Source organism: Dendrobium catenatum, unplaced genomic scaffold (genome assembly GCF_001605985.2).
Source record: "Dendrobium catenatum unplaced genomic scaffold, ASM160598v2 fragScaff_scaffold_1608, whole genome shotgun sequence".
Lineage (NCBI taxonomy): Eukaryota > Viridiplantae > Streptophyta > Magnoliopsida > Asparagales > Orchidaceae > Dendrobium > Dendrobium catenatum.
The window spans coordinates 4,566,965-4,586,184 of record NW_021320070.1 but is presented as its reverse complement, the minus strand read 5'-3'; the positions used below and the strand labels follow the sequence as shown (position 1 = coordinate 4,586,184).

The 19,220-nt window shown below is 33.4% G+C and overlaps 1 protein-coding gene across 3 annotated transcripts; it reads right to left on the bottom strand.

The window, feature by feature from the left end:
* Nucleotides 1-4,137: 4,137 nt before the first annotated feature.
* On the bottom strand, nucleotides 4,138-11,611 carry LOC110105534 (interactor of constitutive active ROPs 2, chloroplastic). 3 transcript variants are annotated; one of them, XM_020835080.2, is made up of 4 exons: nucleotides 11,320-11,611; nucleotides 8,662-8,845; nucleotides 4,409-5,701; nucleotides 4,138-4,291 (listed from the first exon to the last, which is right to left on the bottom strand). In XM_020835080.2, the coding sequence occupies exons 1-3, from the start codon at nucleotides 11,337-11,339 to the stop codon at nucleotides 4,412-4,414; spliced, it is 1,494 nt and encodes a 497-aa protein (XP_020690739.1). In that variant the 5' UTR covers nucleotides 11,340-11,611; the 3' UTR covers nucleotides 4,138-4,291; nucleotides 4,409-4,411. The 3 variants fall into 3 exon arrangements, with proteins under 3 accessions (XP_020690739.1, XP_028556772.1, XP_028556773.1); XM_028700939.1 differs by lacking the exon at nucleotides 4,138-4,291 and having other exon boundaries at nucleotides 4,355-5,701; XM_028700940.1 differs by lacking the exon at nucleotides 4,138-4,291 and having other exon boundaries at nucleotides 4,355-5,701; nucleotides 8,662-8,842.
* Between the last annotated feature and the right edge of the window lie 7,609 nt (nucleotides 11,612-19,220).

The following is a 19,220-nucleotide window of genomic DNA, read 5'->3' as shown; positions in this document are numbered from 1 at the left end:
GTATATTTTTCTACGAGCAAAAGCAAAGAGCAGTGCGTTGCAGATATCAAGATCTAGCGTTGCCACGCTATCTCACAAACTGGAGACAGAGCCATAAGTATCGTGATGTTCCAAACAGGCACCGCAACATTGCGAGACCGGCTAAATAACTTTTCTTTCTCCCTTCTCTTAAGGGTGGAATACTTTGGTGGTCTGGATTGTATATCTTTGTTTATTCTTGTATAAGAAAGATGCAAGAGAGAAGAAGTGAAAAAATTGATCAGAACTAAAATTTGGGAGAAGAAAACTCTGTCTCCATGAGGAACCAGAAGAACAGAGGATGGCTGTTCCTCTTCCTAGTGGGTCCCACTAAGGTGGGAGTAGAACCCATGCAGAGGGAAATGATAAAAAATTAAAATCTCACTGAAACAAACCGATATGTTTCTTTCCCCAAATAAGAAGCGTCCCCTTTTTTTTGCTCATCCCCTATTCTTCTACTCTTGATTTGGTGGGCATTTATGAGATGGACTTATTAAAAAAAATACAAAAATAAGAATTTAATTTTCTTTTCTAATTTAGTTAATATCCAATTACAGTAAAATTGATAAGAAAACATAATTCATGACTTGTTAGATTTCCTCTATGGCTTCCGAATTTCTAGCAAACTAACATCTAGAGGCAGTTTAATCAAGTAGAATTACTTCTATTTTAGTACATTTTTTTCTTTTGCAGTATGAGATTTTAACTATATATTTTTTATATTTCTTATATTGTCGCGTTTAATGTAATAAATAAATATTTAAAAAAATAATAGTTTTTTATAAAATATATGCATGAAAAAATAGTTTTATATTAATTTCTAATAAGTTGAACTTTGATGTTTATCTCTTCAAAATTTTAGAAAAAACAAATCCAACAAAAATTTTTTCTTGTTTGCATTAATTTAAGCTTCGTTTGGACTAGCTTTTGAGCATTGATTTTTCTTTCCTCTTGAGAAATTTTTGTCCTATAAAATTGTTAGTCTGTATGGAATATGATTGTGTCGATCAATCGACTTATATTGTTGACAAGAACATCAACTCAATTTGTTGTGTTCTGTTGTGGGTGTTGGGAGTCCTCTCCCTGCTTGGGTATGGGTGCAACTAAATTTTTTTCATGCAACGCCCATGCGTTGTGTGCCTGAGCGCCCTGACACTGTATAGTTTTTTGTGAGCAAAAGCAAAGAGCAGTGCGTTGCAGATATCAAGATCTAGCGTTGCAACACTATCTCACAAACTGGAGACAGAGCCTTGAGCACCGCGATGTTCCAAACTGGCACCGCAACATTGCGAGACCGGCTAAACAACTTTTCTTTCTCCCTTTACTTAAGGGTGGAATACTTTGGTGGTATGGAGTGTATATTTTTGTTTATTTTTATGTAAGAAAGATGCAAGAGAGAAGAAGAGGAAAAACAGATAAAACTAAAATTTTGGAGAAGAAAACTCTGTCGCCATGAGGAACCAGAGGAACAAAGGAGGGTTGTTCCTCCTCCTGGTGGGTCCCACTAAGGTGAGAGTGGGACCCAGGCAGATGGAAAGGATGAAAAATTGAAATCTCACTAAAACAAACCGAGCTGTTTCCTTCCCCAAATAAGAAGCGTCCCCTCAGTTTTGCTCATCCCTTGTTCTTCAACTCTTGATTTGGCGGGCATTGTTGAACTGAACATATTAAAACAAATAATACAAAATTAAGAATTTAATTTTTTTTTTCTAATTTTAGTTAGTATCCAATAACAGTAAAATTGATAAGAAAAAATAATTCATAACTTGTTAGATTTCCTCTCTGTCTTCTTAATTTCTAGCTAACTAACATCTAGAGGCAGTTTAATAAAGTGGAATTACTTCTATTTTAGTACATTTTTTTTTTCTTTTGAAGTATGAGTTTTAACTATATATTTTTTATATTTTTTATGTTGTCGCGTTTAATGTAATAAATAAAAATTAAAAAAAATAATAGTTTTCATAAAATATATGCATGAAAAAATAGTTTTATATTAATTTGTAATAAGTTGAACTTTGATGTTTATCTCTTCAAAATTTTAGGAAAAACAAATCCAACGAAAATGTTTCCTTGTTTGCATTAATTTAAGCTTCGTTTGGACTTGCTTTTGAGCATTGATTTTTCTTTCCTGTTGAGAAAATTTTGTCCAATAAATTGTTAGTCTGTATGGAATATGATTGTGTCGATCAATCGATTCATATTGTTGACATGAACATCAACTCAATTTGTTGTGCTCACTTGTGGGTGCAGGGAGTCCTCTCTCTGCTTGGGTGTGGGGGCAACTAAATTTTTTTTCGTGCAACGCCCATGCGTTGTGTGCCTGAGCGCCCTGATACTGTGTAGTTTTCTGTGAGCAAAAGCAAAGAACAGTGCGTTGCAGATATCAAGATCTAGCGTTGCCACACTATCTCAGAAACTGGAGACAGAGCCTTGAGCACCGCGATGTTCCAAACTGGCACCGCAACATTACGAGACCAGCTAAACAACTTTTCTTTCTCCCTTTTTTTAAGGGTGGCATACTTTGGTGGTATGAATTGTATATCTTTGTTTATTCTTGTGTAAGAAAGATGCAAGAGAGAAGAAGAGGAAAAATAGATCAGAAGTAAAATTTTGGAGAAGAAAACTCTGTCGCAATGAGGAATTAGAAGAACAAAGGAGGGCTGTTCCTCATCCTGGTGGGTCCCACTAAGGTGGGAGTGGGACCCACGCAGAGGGAAAGGATGAAAATTTGAAATCTCACTGAAACAAACCGAGCTGTTTCCTTCGCCAAATAAGAAGCGTCCCCTCTATTTTACTCATCCCTTGTTCTTCTACTCTTGATTTGGCGGGCATTGTTGAACTGGACATATTTAAAAAACAATACAAAAATAAGAATTTAATTTTCTTTTCTAATTTTAGTTAGTATCCAATTATAGTAAAATTGATAAGAAAAAATAATTCATGACTTGTTAGATTTACTCTCTGGCTTCCTAATTTCTAGCTAACTAACATCTAGAGGCAGTTTAATAAGAGTACTCTCCCTGCTTGGGTGTGGGTGCAACTAAGTTTTTTTTCGTGCAACGCCCATGCGTTGTGTGCCTGAGCGCCCTGACACTATATAATTTTCTGTGCGCAAAAGCAAAGAGCAGCGCGTTGCAGATATCAAGATCTAGCGTTGCCACACTATCTCACAAACTGGAGACAGAGCCTTGAGCACCGTGATGTTCCAAACAGGCACCGCAACATTGCGAGACCGGCTAAACAACTTTTCTTTCTCCCTTTTCTTAAGGGTGGAATACTTTGGTGGTATGGAGTGTATATCTTTGTTTATTCTTGTGTAAGAAAGATGCAAGAGAGAAGAAGAGGAAAAACATATAAGAACTAAAATTTTGGAGAAGAAAACTCTGTCGTCATGAGGAACCAAAAGAACAGAGGAGGGTTGTTCCTCCTCCTGGTGGGTCCCACAAAGGTGGGAGTGGGACCCACGCAGAGGGAAAGGATGAAAAATTGAAATCTCACTGAAACAAACCGAGCTGTTTCCTTCCCCAAATAATAAGCGTTCCCTCTGTTTTGCTCATCCCCTGTTCTTCTACTCTTGATTTGACGGGCATTGTTGAACTGGACATATTAAAAAAAATACAAAAATAAGAATTTAATTTTCTTTTCTAATTTAGTTAATATCCAATTACAGTAAAATTGATAATAATATCAATGCATTTAATTTCTCATTTACTTTTATTGAAGAATGTAAAATAGAAAATGGTCATCTTCTCCCCTACTCTTCCCTTTCTTGATAATAAGGTTTTATTTAATTACTTGTAAATAAATAAACAAAATTTGATATGGAATTTGTTATGTTACTGAATTTAGTTTTATGAAAATGGAATTCAAAATGAATTTGAAACTCCACAAATCCCTAAATAGTATTGATTTAATTTCTCAGTTATTTCTATTGGTGAGTTTTGCCTGAGCATGCCTCAAATATCATAACATTACATTAAAAGTAAAGTTTTATTGTCTAATTTACTCAAAATACTTCACTCTATAACATCATCAAATGATCCCTCTTAAGGACATGCCATTCTTCAAACAGCAAGCTCATAAAAAACTTTCAACAACACATAGTTTTGTATGATAGAGAGATCAAGACACTAAATTGAAGAAATGTGATATTTTAGAATTAAAATAGTCACACACAAATATTTGGAAGATTATTTGAAATTCGATCAGATGAAAATATGAGAATTTGCATACTTTGTTCATGTTCCAGAATCCAAATTCAATGCCAGTTATTCTGCATTTGAAAAAAAAAAAAAAAAAACTGATTATTAACATACAACATACTAAAGAATTTGACTGATGAGAAACTGGGATGAAAAAATAGAAAATTTTACAGGCATCAGGTACTAACAAGCTAGCTCTTCTTCCAAAACCCACCAATCATTGCCAGTACATTGTGATTCTTACTCCTTGGTAGATCGCCACCAATTTCATCAAAATTTGGTGAGTTCATCAAGTTTTTTCCATCATAAAAATATTGTGGATCAAGAGAACCAGTTCTCTCAATCACCCTTCCATTGCTTCCTGACATAAGAATAGCAGCAGCAGTTTCAGCAGCCTTCCTCCATTGATTTGAATGCAGCTTCACCCTTCTCAATTCAGCCTCCATTTCAGCCTCATAACTTTTGATGCCTTCCATGTCTTTCTTCCCCGTGTCTATTTTGATCAGATTGTTCTCCTCTGACAATTTCTCGAGCTCGACATCCTTCTCCGCAAGCCTTACCTTCAATTCCGAGATATCGATGGCTGCCTGTGTGATCTTTGAACTGAATTCAGCTTCTACTTGGTTCACCTGTGCCCTTATCTCATCATTCAACTTCTTATTCATGTGTGAAATGCTTCTGAGATCTGATTCCTTATTGACAAGTTTTGATTTCAAGTTGGCAATCTCAGCCTTTGCTTCCTTCAGGTCAGATTCCAGTTTAGATTCTGTTTGACTGGAAATAGTTTTTTGACTGTCGATTAATTTGTTAGCAGAAAGTGATAGCAGATTGTTATTCACCTGTTCTCCCTTTTGGCCAAATCTGGTTAGCTGCTCTGCTTGCAATTTCTTCACCATGTCTTCAAGTTCATTTACTCTAGCTTTAGACTTCTCCAGCTCAAGCTGGGTCTCATTAGAACTTCCACTTGCCTTGGTTTCAACACCTTTTCTTTCTGCAATTTGAATTTTTAGCCTCTCCATGGCAGAATTTTTCTCCATAATTTCTTCTTTTACAACCTGCAGTTCCAACTTCGCAGCTTCAAGTTGTTTGGTCATTGCAGCCTCAGATCTAACAAACATCTCAATCTCTGATTTGAGTTTCTGTCTCTCTTTTATGGCAGAGCTCCAAGCTGCCATATCAATTGACTGCTGGTTTTGGAGAGCTACCAGCTCTGACTGCCATGCCTTATCTCTTTCTTGAGAAATTTTGCGAAGCTCGTGTATTCGATCATCTTCGGCTGCTAACAACTCTGTAAGTTGGCGCTGAGAATCCTCAAACTTGGAGGATATTATAAGAAGTTGCATTTTGGCCTCTTCAGCTTCCTGTTGAGCTCTCTTTCTACTCGATTCAGATGAAGCTAGCTGATCCTTTGTTCTTTTCAGTTCCTCTTGGAGTTCTCCAAGTTGGGATTCCAGATGGGTAAACTGGCTTGGACGCCTCTTCTATGAAGCAGAAAATATGAGAATTCAAGAAGGCAAGTGATGTTATTGAGTATTCATCAAGTTACTGTCTTTAAATCCCCGTTTCAGTTTATGAAAGACGAAGATCCATAATTTTCTAGTTCGAAAGCTAATGAAGAATAAAATGTAATACAATTTTAAAAAGATGTAAATTTAAGATTATCGAAAAAAATTGCGCCAACGCTATACATCTGAGCGTCTGAGAGTAAAAAGTTACTTTAGACAAACTTATTTTGACATAAATGAGAACTTTATGATGGATATGTGATCGAACTAATAAAGATAAGCCAATAAATTATTATATTAAAAGGAAAGTGAAATTATCTATTAAAGATAGGTAATGAAAAATAGACTTTTGTGATTTGAGTATGTATGATGAAGCATAGAAAATGTATTAATAAGACTGTGTTAGTCTTGCGTGGAATTTGATTGTGTTGTTGCCTTTGACCTCAATTTAGTTTGTTAAGCTTGTTGAGGGGTTTGTAGGTGGTCCTCCCCTTGCTCCACCCAAGCTCCGCATCCGAAAATTTTCTCTTATGTACAACACCCTAGCATTGTGTGCCTGAGCGCCTAGGTACTACATAATTTTATGGAAAAAGACAGAGCGGAGCGCTGCGGCACTGCTAAGGAATGCTACGACATTCCAGATCCCAGCGTTGCGGCGCTATCATATAGACAAGAGACATAGAATTGAGCGACACGGCCTTTGTAGTTGTAGTTGATCTCTTTGTTTAGTCGTGTAAGAATGGCGCTAGAAGAAGAGAGACAAGGAGAACGTGAGAGAGAAGAGATCTATATTTGTTGTAGACTTGAACATTCACGGCGGTAAAGAGATATAAGGTTTAGTGTCCAAGCTTTTTACGAAGATCCATCAAATAGACAAATAAAGAGAGTGGTGCAAGAGTCATAAGAGACACCAAGATTTTTATGTGGAAAATCCTGAAAGGAAGAAAAACCATAGGGCATGCCCTAGTTAAAATGATTCTACTAATGTTTATTGTTGATTAAAATGAGGCCCTTCCTTAGGGGAAGGCCTTAGCTTGATGTAACAAATATATATTATATAAGGCACTTTACATGATGGGAGTTGGAAGAATTTAGTGATATAAGAGTTACTCCCAAGAGAGTTGGAAAGTTCGTTCGGTTGGTAGGATCGTAGTTGAGCGACATGGTCGAACGGACCATAGTATACTGATGACGGAAATCATAGAGACTGTAGTCGATGGGCATCAAAGGTCGGAGGGACCGTAGTCGCCGGGCGTCAGAGGTTGGAGGGACCGTAGTTGGTGTGCGACGAAGGTCAGAGGGACCTAGTCCATAGGTGACGGAGGTCTGAGGGATCGAAATTGACGCGCAACGGAGGTCGAAGGGATTGTAGTCTGCTGGTGAAGGAGGTCGGAGAGACAGTAGTTGGTGGGAAATAGAGGTCAGAGGGACCGTAGTCTGTGGGTGATAGTGTTCAGAGGGATCGTAGTAGGCGGGTGATAGTGGTCCGGGGATGGCCAGTGGTCAGCGATGGTCCGATGACGGTGGACAGATGTTCACCAGTGGTGGAGCTTGGGTGGAGCTCTAGATCCTTGAAGCCTCAGAGCTCTATCTAGTCTCTAGCAAAAATGTCGAAGTTCCAAGCACCCCATTCATGTGTGAAGTGGTGGCCTATTTATAGATTTTTAAGAGTGACATGCCCGATAAATATGAAGAAAATCTGGGGCAAATTCGGAGTGCTCTATAGGATGGCTTGTATTGATCCCCCTCGATCATAAAGTATTTGTCGAGCATTTATGTGTCCAAATGATGTTAAAACTAAGTGATCTTAGGCTCGTTAGATTCATCTCGTCGAGCCGGTCGATTCAACTATAAGCATGTTATATTTGAATTTTTTTGTCAGCTAATTATTACTTTTAAGCTTCCAAATCTTTTTTAGTCTCTTGATTGGACTCATTTGAGCTCGGATTGGACTAATTTTGAACCTCTTTGAGACATTCAATTTGACTATAACTCTATAAGTTTGCTGAAATTAGAGTTCGGATGGTCCCAATTTTAATTTTTGAAAGTTGCAAATTTGAATATGCCTCAAGATTTATGCTGGATCGAGTTGATTTTTGGTGACGTATCAATACTAATTCTCCCATATTTTAATAGTCGATTTTTTGGTGTGGTGTGGCTCCGTAATTTTTTTCCAGTTTTTAGTTTTTACAAGTTAAATCTTAGTGTTTTTCTCTTTTCAATGCAATTTTCTATTTCTTATTTGTTTCGTTGTGTGGTTTACTTCTCCCCAACAAACTGATAGATAAAAATAGGATTATAAAATAAGATAAGTAGACCAAGATAATATAGATATAATTATTTCCAAAACAATTGAGTAAAATAGATTTAGTACGTCCTTTAGCACTGGGTTGTTTGGTTGGCTGGAAAAGGAATGCAGTGTAAAGAATACTTTAATGTTGTTTGGATTAGCATAAAATAAAAGTAGATGAATTTGAGTTGTCTGGTTGAAGTAAAATGAATATAAAGTAAAGTTCAAAGATGATGGCGGCGATAAGCAACAGTGGCAAAACGCTTTATATTGCATTCATTTTTCATCCAATCAAATTAAAACTCATGTAAAAGTATTCATTTACACTCATTTCAGTTCAAACCAAACAACCCCTTAATAATAATGATTAGAGAATGAGAATCCATAAAGCAGACCCCAAATAGTTGGAATAAGGTTAATGATAATAATGGTAAAAAAATGAACTTGAGAAGTCTAAAGCTTAGCCTAAAAACTTGTGAGATATACTCTATGATGCATCTTTATGAATATAAAAAAAAGCAAAATCATCCAAACAAAAACATGTTAACTACACATAAAGGCTATGAACAGATACTAGATTTGACAAACTATTGAGAATAAATACCATGTTAGTTGAGAAAATGAAGGCAGTAAATGCGGACTTTACCTCAAGCACTGAATTACTACTGTGTGATTGGTGCTCATTTTCCTTTTGGCTTCTGTAAGACGAGATCTTCCTTGACTGATTAATACCTGCAGTAGAGTCAACATCTGCTCCAGCTGCCTTGCTTAAACTACTAGGTCTAGTGGTTGCAGTGGATATCCTGTGAGGAGGTTCCGATGCTCTCCTGCTGAATGGAAATAAAATAGCACAGATATGAGTCCATATAGTCTTGAGATATAAGAAAGAATTATCCATAGTTTCATACAACCACCCATTTTCTTGAATTACAAAGCTATAGCACTTAATTTATGTATATGAGTATATCCAAATGTTAAAGCTATATGAAATGCAATCATGATGAGATGCTTTTCAGATTTCAAACTTACATCTCAGATGCTTATTTCAATTTTTATAAGATAAATACTTCGTTTGAGACGGCTTTCTTACTGCTTCTTAAAGTAGCTTTTTAGTACAAAATTTTTTAATTTTGTACTAGAAAGCTGCTTTAAGAAGCAGTAAAAGAAAGCCGTCTCAAACGAAACAAAAGTGTGCAAAACAGCTCCAACGACTAGGACTATCAATTTAGTTCGATGTTTGTGAACAACTCGCATTATGCAAAGGTCCTTCAGCAAACGAGACACTCTTGAACAAAATTTCACTGAACAAGCCGGATACATATAAGAGCTAGCTTAATTATGATTGGTTTCATAAAAAATTTGGAATATAATAATATACACATACTTATCAATGTATATTTACATAATTTTTTTTAGTCATGTATTTTATATTTAAAAGTAATCTGCTATACTCTAAAAGTCATGAACAAGAGATGCTTTAAAATCTAAGTCGTTTGGGACTATTTTTTTATTGCTTTCTAAAGCTGCTTTCTAGCACAAATTTTTTGAACAGGAAATTTTTTATTGGAAAGCTATTTTAGAAAGCATTAAGAAAGCCGTCTCAACCGAAGCCTAAGGCTTTGTTTGGGGTGGCTTTCTTAATGCTTTCCTGAAGCAGCTTTCTAGTTCAAAAAATTTTTGTATAAAAAAACTGCTTTAAAAAGTAGTAAAAAGGCCATCCCAAATAAAACCTAAATTGTTGAAAAAGTATTGCACAATGAAAGCATAACTTTTCCATTGCAATTACATCAATCAAATTTTTTTTATGCATTTAATAGTCATGAACATGGCTTTTTTTGTGATTAACTTAACAATAAGGAGGTTAGCTTGAATAAGCATTTTTTAACATAGACGATTCTTTCTTACTACTTCTTAAAATAGTGATTTAGTACAATAATTAAAATTTCTTACTGGAAAGCTTTTTTAAGAAGCAGTAAGAAAGCCGTCCCAAACGAAGCCTAAATCATATAAACTTGCATTTTGTGATCTTTGGTGTGTTTATTCTCTCATCTTCATTTTTTTTTTCCTTGAAACTCTATTAATATCCTAAGAAGATAGTGACAACCAGATGCCCTCAAGTCTCCAGATAAAGTAAAGTTAATCAAAATGAGGTTATGTTTTCAATTTAAACAAAAAAATTAGTTAAAAAAGAATACTTTAAAGCCATGCATTTTGGTCAACAGTTACATGGATTACGTTTTAACCTTTGAGAATACAAATATTTTCAAATATCAAAACCAGCTGGTTTCGTAATAGGAGTCATCTTGTTGCCAACCTCTGCTAGTGAAGTACAGTGCAAATGCAAGGCCACATGATAATCCCTTCTTGAAATATACCAAAGGAAGAATCAAATACGCAAAGCCGACAAACAAAAAACAAAGAAAGAATTAGGAAGAAGATCGAGAACATCTCAATTCCCAAAAATAAAGAACAACGGTGTATGAGCTAAAGGAACTGAATCTTTAAAGTTTAGAATTCTGCTTCTTTTTTCTAATTTTATAAATAAAGGGTTCAAAACAACTTCAAATAAGTACAAACCCGTTAAATAAATATTGTAATCTGATTCCCTAATAATTAGGCTACCGTTAGCAATTTCGCTTGTGATGAACTGCCGAAAGTAAAATATGTAAGAAGTGCAAGAAACAATCTTTTTGAAAGCTGGCAGCACAGAGGGCTATGAAGAAACCAAAATACCAAAAGGAATGGAGCAGGCGAGAACAAATAATTACAATTAGAAGCTCTCCAGCCTCCAGAAGCCTTAATGCACAAAATAAAAGCAAGACAGAGAAAACAGCTTTCTATTAGCAGTCCGCATGATAATCAAATCTTCCTAAAATATATTAAAAAAGAAGCCAGTACACAGCTGAGAAACAAGAAGGCTCTCATTGAGAGATAGGCTTCGTTTGGGAAAGCTTTTATACTGCTTTTGAAAACAGTTTTTCAGTAAAAGATTTAAAATTCAAGAAACTTTTGTACTAAAAAATTATTTTAAAAAGCAAGAAAAAAGCCGTCCCAAACGAAGTCTTAGAAAGAAGGTTGAGGATATAAATAAAAAACAGTAATGATGTATAATTATCATGTCCCAAAAAATATTAGACTACTCCGGCTGCATGTGAGACACCTCATGTGCATAAAAATAGGAAGAAAGGAACAAAAGAATTCCTTTGTTCACCCACCCATTTCAATATTTCATTCAAAGTAAAGCAAAGTCTCAGAATCCATTGCACATTATCTGAAATGATCATCAAGGATAACGGAACTATACCTGGATTTGTTTGCCTGCATTTCTTCTACTGTGCTTGTGTTTCCACCAACAAAACCTGCATTGAAAAAGATCAGCAATGGCCAGAGATGAACCAACGAGTTGAAATAGGAAGGGAGCGGAGTTATGGAGAAAGAGACAGAGAAGACCGAAGGTGATCTAATTTGTCTTATCTCTCATTAATAAATTAATCCTTAATAACCAACGAATCCCAACAAAATGGCCATGTCGGTTACAAAATCACTTTCTTTACAAAATCACAATTTTTAGTCACATCAAAGCCCAAAGCATTCACATTTCTTCTCTTCTACTTCAGTTCTAGTTGGTAATCTGGTTTTAATATTCCATTTCCCTAACGATATCATCGAATCCCAACCACCAAACGTAAACAAGACGAAAGTGATCAATAGTGGAAGAAAGCTTTGTCTTCCACTTCTTCCAAAATGGCCCACAACTGGCTTTTTGATCCACTTTAACAAAATAAAAATTGATCAGAATCCCATAAAAGAAAGAAAGAAATCATGGAAAGGAGAAAACTTTATCAGGCTTCATCTACGATTCTACATTATTGTCAATCAATCTACTGGAGATCGTCGTAGATCTTTGCAAATTGGAAAAAGAATGGATAGAAATGCCCAAAAAAGGCGTTTTCTAGCCCTGAATCCAAAAAGATTGACATTTGACATTGAAAGAATGACAAGGAAAGAAAAGATTTAAAATGGCACTCACTCGTTTGAGCATTCTACTTCGCTTCGCGCTGAGAGAGAGATTTCAGAGATTTGAAATAAGGGAGGAGTTCATGAAGGCTGGGTTCCAAATCTACCAGAAGCTCATAGCTCGTAAGGTTTGCTTTCCAAAATGGAGAAATCCTTCGTGGACTGCCAGTTTCAAGCGAGATGTAAAAAAGATCACTAATAAAAAGGTTGGATTAAATACAAAAAAAAATCACTCAGTTTAAATTTATTCAAATTTGAATCTTAATGCAAAAATTTTATAAATTTTAAATTTGCTCGATTTCATCTTCACAAGTAAAAAATAGTTTTTATTCATCCATAATTCAATATATTATGAAAATTTTATTTATCAAATCAGTCTGAATGTTTAGATTTTACTTTTAAAGTATGCAACTTTGATTTTTTTTTTTCTTCTAATTAATTAATTTCATTTTAAAATTACAATTTATTCAGTTAAAAAAGTTTTAATTAAATTGCATTTAATGATTTTCCTTATGTTCTAATTCGATCAAATCTTACTCAATAAATTTTCTTAAGAAATTCTGAAGAATGGCCCAGCACATTCCTCTTTGAAAGGATTTGCATTTAAACTATTTTATCAGAGTTTAAACCATCTAACATTAATTTAATCTGACGCATCAGCTACGTGCGGTGTAGTGCGGTGGTTATGCCAGTGATCTGATTTAAATCCTAATCGTAATTTAAGCCGTATATCATTTGATTTTCGATGGTTTATCATCATATTGATGACCCACGTCACCCCTGTGCTCGGTATCGTGACTCGGTACTGCTTGGTACCGCTCTATATTGTGGCTCGATATCGCTGACGTGTCGCATTCTTATTGGTCTCCATATGAAGTTCTGCGTCCGATCTCCGCACATAATAATTTATCCATTTTATTCTTGTATTTCTTATTAATATAGCTTTTTAATTTGTTTATACAAATCTTATAAAATATTTCATTAACATATAAGATTATTTTGTGCTGCAAAGTTTTATTTGAAAATTATGGGAATTTTTCTCTTTAAAGAATTGGCATGATCGGCACAAATCTCAATTAGCAAAATTTAAATTGAAAATTTTCAAAATTAAATGATAATAAAACCCAATAAGATGAATAGTTTTAATATACAATCTTATAAAAGAAAATAACATGGTCTACTAATCATGAAGTAAACATAAGGATAAATATTATGATCATAAACTAGTCTAGATATTATATATAATCCTTATGAGATTAAATTGGTTGAATAAAGATGTAGCATATTAGTAAGATAATTGCACTAAGGAATTACATCTGAAATACAAAGTGTCCAATTAGAGAATCAAGTGTACTAGCAGATGCACTATAAATTAATCTCATTATAATATTTTTTATATATATTTTGTATATTTTATACTACATTTAAGTATAGTTGTTCAGATACATAACAAAAGAAGATATTCACAGTAGATTGAAACAAAATAGATTAAATCCATTTTCATTCTTTAATTTTAAAAAAGGAAGTTCTTATTTCTTATTATATTAGAATTCTATTATTGATGAGCCATAGTAATTGCACCTATCAAAGAAACTAAAAGAATTATAGAAATGAGTTCAAAAAGGAGATAAAAATATGTGGATAAATGAATCCCAAATTTTTTAAGTCCATTGGTCGTTATAAGACAGTGTAATAACGTAAATCTACACTACATTAGGGGCATCAATATTTGATACAACCTGAAAACTTGGCTCGAACGCAACCTAAAACTTCTGGGTCTGGGTCAACCAATTTGGAAATGGGTTGGGTTCGGATTTCATATTCTGACCTGATTGCAATTTTGGATCGGGTTTGAGTCAACCTGAAAACTTGAAACTCTGTCGCATTGCGCACGATCACTTGATCGAGCACTTTATAACCTATCACACACCAATCGAGTCGGTTGTTCATGTCAGATCGAGTCAACTTGGAGGCGGGTTGGGTTAGTTAAAGGTAGGCCAGTTTCGGATGGGATCCAAATCCAATCCAAAAAAAAATTCATTTTGACACCCCTACACTATATATCATTATAAGATCATCACATAGCCCATTGACAAACATTATAAAATTTAATAAAGCTAAAATTCAATCCAAAATTATCACAATTGAGCTATCATCAAATTACTATCAAAATATTAAGTACCATTTTTCCTCTATAGAGGCTCCCTCATTTGTTTGTTGCCCCATTTGTTTAAGTCATCGTGCATAATATAACATTTCTTCAGCTTGTCTTTTTTTTTTTTTAGGGAAATTTACACATATGTCATTTTATATCATCCTATTTAAATATCTAGCACCTAAAATTTTAATATTACATACATACCACCTTATATTATTTTAATATTAAATATATTACTCATATTTCTTTCCTACCACTCATATATTTCATTTCTATCGCTCATATTTGATATTAAAATGAACTATGGGTGGTATGTATGTAATATTAAAATTTTAGATGTTAAATATGTAAATAGAGTAGTATATATGATGGTACGTATGTAAATCTCTCTTTATTTTAATATATATGTATATATAATGACAATCAGATCTCAATGACTGAGGATGATGATTGGACAAATATGTTTCAGAGATCATTTTTGCACTGATTCAATCTTGATAGCTCCTTTTGATAAATTTATGGGAAAAATATTCTTTTAATTTTAAGTGACAGATCTTAATTTTAATAATCTCTCCTTATCAATATGAGTTTGGAAAGGCTAGTGCTGATGAATATTTAATAACAAGGAAAGCAAGGAGAAGTGGATTATACAAAAATGGACTCAAAAAGAGTTACAAATAAATCTAATGATTAAGAAATAGATTATGCAATATTTTGATAAAGCCACAAACAGTTGATTACCATGTCTCAATCATCACTTCAATGCTATGCTTGTAGTATATTAGCTTCCTTCTTATTATGGAATGAGAGTCAACCTATTGAGAGATTGTAAGGAAAAAGACATGCCTCCAACTGGAGAAATTATTACGTGCAGTCACCGGATATTATCCGGAGGCCAATCAGGCATGCCACATCACCATTTTGTTGTGTATCGTTGCAGTGTACTGTTGTGTACTGATTGACGTGATGCATCCTGATTGGCCTCCGAACGGTCTGATGACTGCACGTAATAATTTTTCCTCCAATTGAGGCTAAGTTTCAGACAATTTTCTAACTATTGTATTTTTTATTGGGGTGTCAATATTTGACATGACACGAAAATCTGAACCGTACCCGACTTGGAAAATCCGGGTTTTATCTACCCGGGTCGGGTTAGGGTCGACCCGTTTGAGCCGGGTCAGTTCGGGTTTGACATAAACCCGACCCGTGACCCGAAATTGACACCCCTTAATTTTTCATATTGCAATCATAATTTTAATTTGATTATTATTATTTCACTATATGAAATAAATATCTATACTATTAACATACTTTCTATAGCAGCTTTCAAAAAAGTTGCTTTCTCTATAACAGTTTTCCAATCACTTTTATGTGAAATTACAGTCATCCCAAACAGATCCCGAGTCTTATCGATATAGCTAGAAAGAAACTAGATGCAATGTGATGGCTGATAGTTAGACAAATAATAGAAATACAAATTTGACTAACTTTCTATTTTTTTAAAAAATCTGTTGAGAACTCTGATGTCATGAATGATGCAGTTTCTCTATTTGCTTTGGTTACTGAAATAGTTGAGTGCGCTGATTTAGAAAATGTAGTTCAAATGTCAAATGATAATACTATGAATTATAAAAAATGTCAGAGATGTTACATAGAAATTATGATGATATTTATTGGCTACCTTATACTGTATTTTGTATGAATTTTATTTTAAAAAATATTAATTAATAGCATGTCTCTTATGCCAGATATAGTTATGAGTTTTGAAGGAGGTAATATTTATTTGTAGTCATATCTTCATATTATATTAGTTAAACAAATATATTTTGAAAATAATATATGAATATAAGCATGATTTATAAGTATTTGTAACTAGCAAGTTCCTCACTGATTCAAAGTTGGCAAAATATTAAAGTTTATTATTTTTGTTCTTAGTCAAATATTTTCATCTTCTAGATGCAAAAGAAATTATAATTGTTGACCCAGGAGCTGGGCCTGGGCTCAGCAAACTCAGGTTGACTCACTAAACTGATTGGGATGGGTCTGAGGGCTTGGCCTGGTCAATTTGACCAAGTCAACCCCTTGGATCTAGGGTCTGGCAAAATCAACGTCAACAATAACATTTTTTATTTTACAAAAAAAAGTTTGAAATGGTAATATTATTGTCCAATCATACAAAGAAAATAAAATATTTGTAGTATCAGTCGCTAAATGAGCTTGTGTATGTTTGGTGCAACTTTAATTTGAGGAATATATAGGACTTTTTGTTAGGGAAGTAAACTACACAACATAAATAAGAAAGAGAAAATGCAGTGGAAATAAAGAACATCAGCTAGAATTTAACGTGAAAAAACTCGAAATCAAGAAAAAATTTATAGAGCCACACCACACCAAGAAATACACAATGAAAATTTGAGAGAAAAGTACAAATTTTTATTCTCTCTCACTCTCATACTCTCTCTGTCTCTCTACACCCTTGTATTGTTCTAACATAAGAACAAACAAATAGAAACTCATCACATAAAACTACTAATTAAGAGACGCAACCCTTAATAAAAAATGAGAAAGAAAATTGTTAGCACGTATCACAGCACCGCGGCGCCAGATTTGGATTGCCGCAGCGCTCAACTCTACGTCTCAGGTCTGCCTGACAGCGCCGGGATTTGGAGTGCCACATCGCTTGGGTATATAATGTCGTAATGCTGTACAATTGTATAGAAAAAAAATTTACTGGTGCTTTGTTATACTACTTTATAGGTTATATTTTAAAAAGGGAAGCTATGATCAATTGGACTACAAGTCTTGAAAGGAAGATTTTTAGATGGTTGATCATGAACAAACTTCTGAGCTTAATTATAAATTTATAATAAAGCTTTTGGGAAGGCAAATTTTTTGTTGTTGCTATGATATATATTTTGATGGAAACAATAATACATGGAGAAGACTATTAAATATACTTGATCTCAGACTATATTTTACTTACTTTATGTTTGATATTATATCAATGATATAATTCATTAATTAATGGTAGACATTAAATTATGGATATATTGATTCGTGAGAATTTTTATTGGTACTCAATAATTCTTAAAATAACTTGCAAGTTGCAATATGTACGTAATAATTAGGTAGATACTATTTTATTTTAACTTATTTTATGTGCATCTTTCTACTTGATACTAACCTTCTATTAAATTCAATTCATTTTTAGAGCGAAAATTCATTTGATTGACATGAATCTCATACTTTCAAAATTAAATTCAAAATCATTTGAACTCTAAATTGAATAAACTTAACATCGAATTGAAAGTATCTACAAGATGAATCAATGACAGCAAAGGTGATCCGATCCGAGTCCAAACGAGTTAACATCAAGCACATGAAATCTAGTAGAAAATTTTAGTATATTAATTGGAGGATCAAATCGTCTTTGAAAATTTCATGCTTATGGTCAAATAGAAATGCTTGACATGACAAATCTAACAAAATCAGAATAGTTCAATTCTGAGATCTTTAAGGAACTTAAATGATGCATAAATGATATACGATAAAAAAATTTAATATGAGTCAGACAATGGAGTGTTATAAATTTTTTGCTAAATTTTTTAGAATGCATGCTTTCAAAGTACTGTAAATTGACCTTCAAAATTCACATGAAGGGGATCAAGGCTTGAGTGATGAGAGAGCTTAGAGATTTGAAAAACTATAGAGTTCTACTTGACATTCAATGCCAACGATCAATGTCCATCGCTAGCATCATCTAAGTGCCATAGCTCAACTTGAATAATTTTGTTATAGCCTCCCGACTATTCTCGTTTGATTACCATTGTCTAACTTTCATCATCCGACCGCCATATCCTGACCATCATTTCATGAATATCATTTTCTGAACATTTTTCTAAAGTACGACCCTCCAACGCGTGTTGCCAGCTGATTATAATCCTCCGACCACCGTCGCCCAACATACATTGTCAAACTACAATCCTCTTGCTATAGTCGCATGATATGATATTCTGACCACCATCCCCTGGCTATAATTCTCTAACCTATGTTTATGACCCAGTCAAATAAATTTTAATAGCTCATATTTTGATGTAGTAAAATAATTTTTTTCATGAATTATTATAAGTACAAATCACAAATTGTATTGGCCATAACATAGATATTATAGTGGTTTAATCACACAAAATTTTTCATAATTTTTTTAGCATTGATCTAAATCTTTAAGAAATTGACATCTATCAATACATGTGAGAGTTATGAGACTAAACAGGTGTTCATTTTGTAAATTGATTTCATTAAAAAAAAAAAGATTGGGCTAATTTATGAATATATTTTTATATTTTTTGAAACTCCAAAAAGTTATATGAATTTTATATTAAAAATTTATTAAGTTATATAATTATATTAATATTATATTATTATTTTATTATAAAAATATATTAAACCACTACAATCATTAAAATCCTTTTTCTCTTCTAATTTCGGCTAACATAGAACTCTAAGGTGAAATTAGAGAGAAAAGTGGGAACGAAAAAAATCAAAGATTTGGAGATAGTTGAGTGATTTTCGTCACTTGATCCTATTGGTATGTTTACTTATATCATTGTAAGAAATCATTATCTTATGTCCGATTTTAATAATATGGTATTTTTAAGATTTTTTTGATTAAATTTGTATTTTTGTTATAAAAAATGAGAATAATTTTATATTGATAAAACTTTATCTATATAATTTTTTATCTGTTATAGAGATCGAAATTATGAACGTTTTGAATATTTATTTGAGATTTTTACTATGTGATTTTGAAAAAGCAATAATTTTTTTGAATTAAAAAAATTATTTCAACATCTAAAAATAAATTTTTAGTTCAATTAAAGCTTCAAAATATTGTTATATACGATCACCTATAATTTGGTTGGTTAAATGATTTTAGGTCAGGGCAAGGGAGCAGGATTATGAGATTGATCAGGATCTTTCATGTTCAGATTATTATAATTTTAGTTATTTTTTGTACTTATGAATGCAAG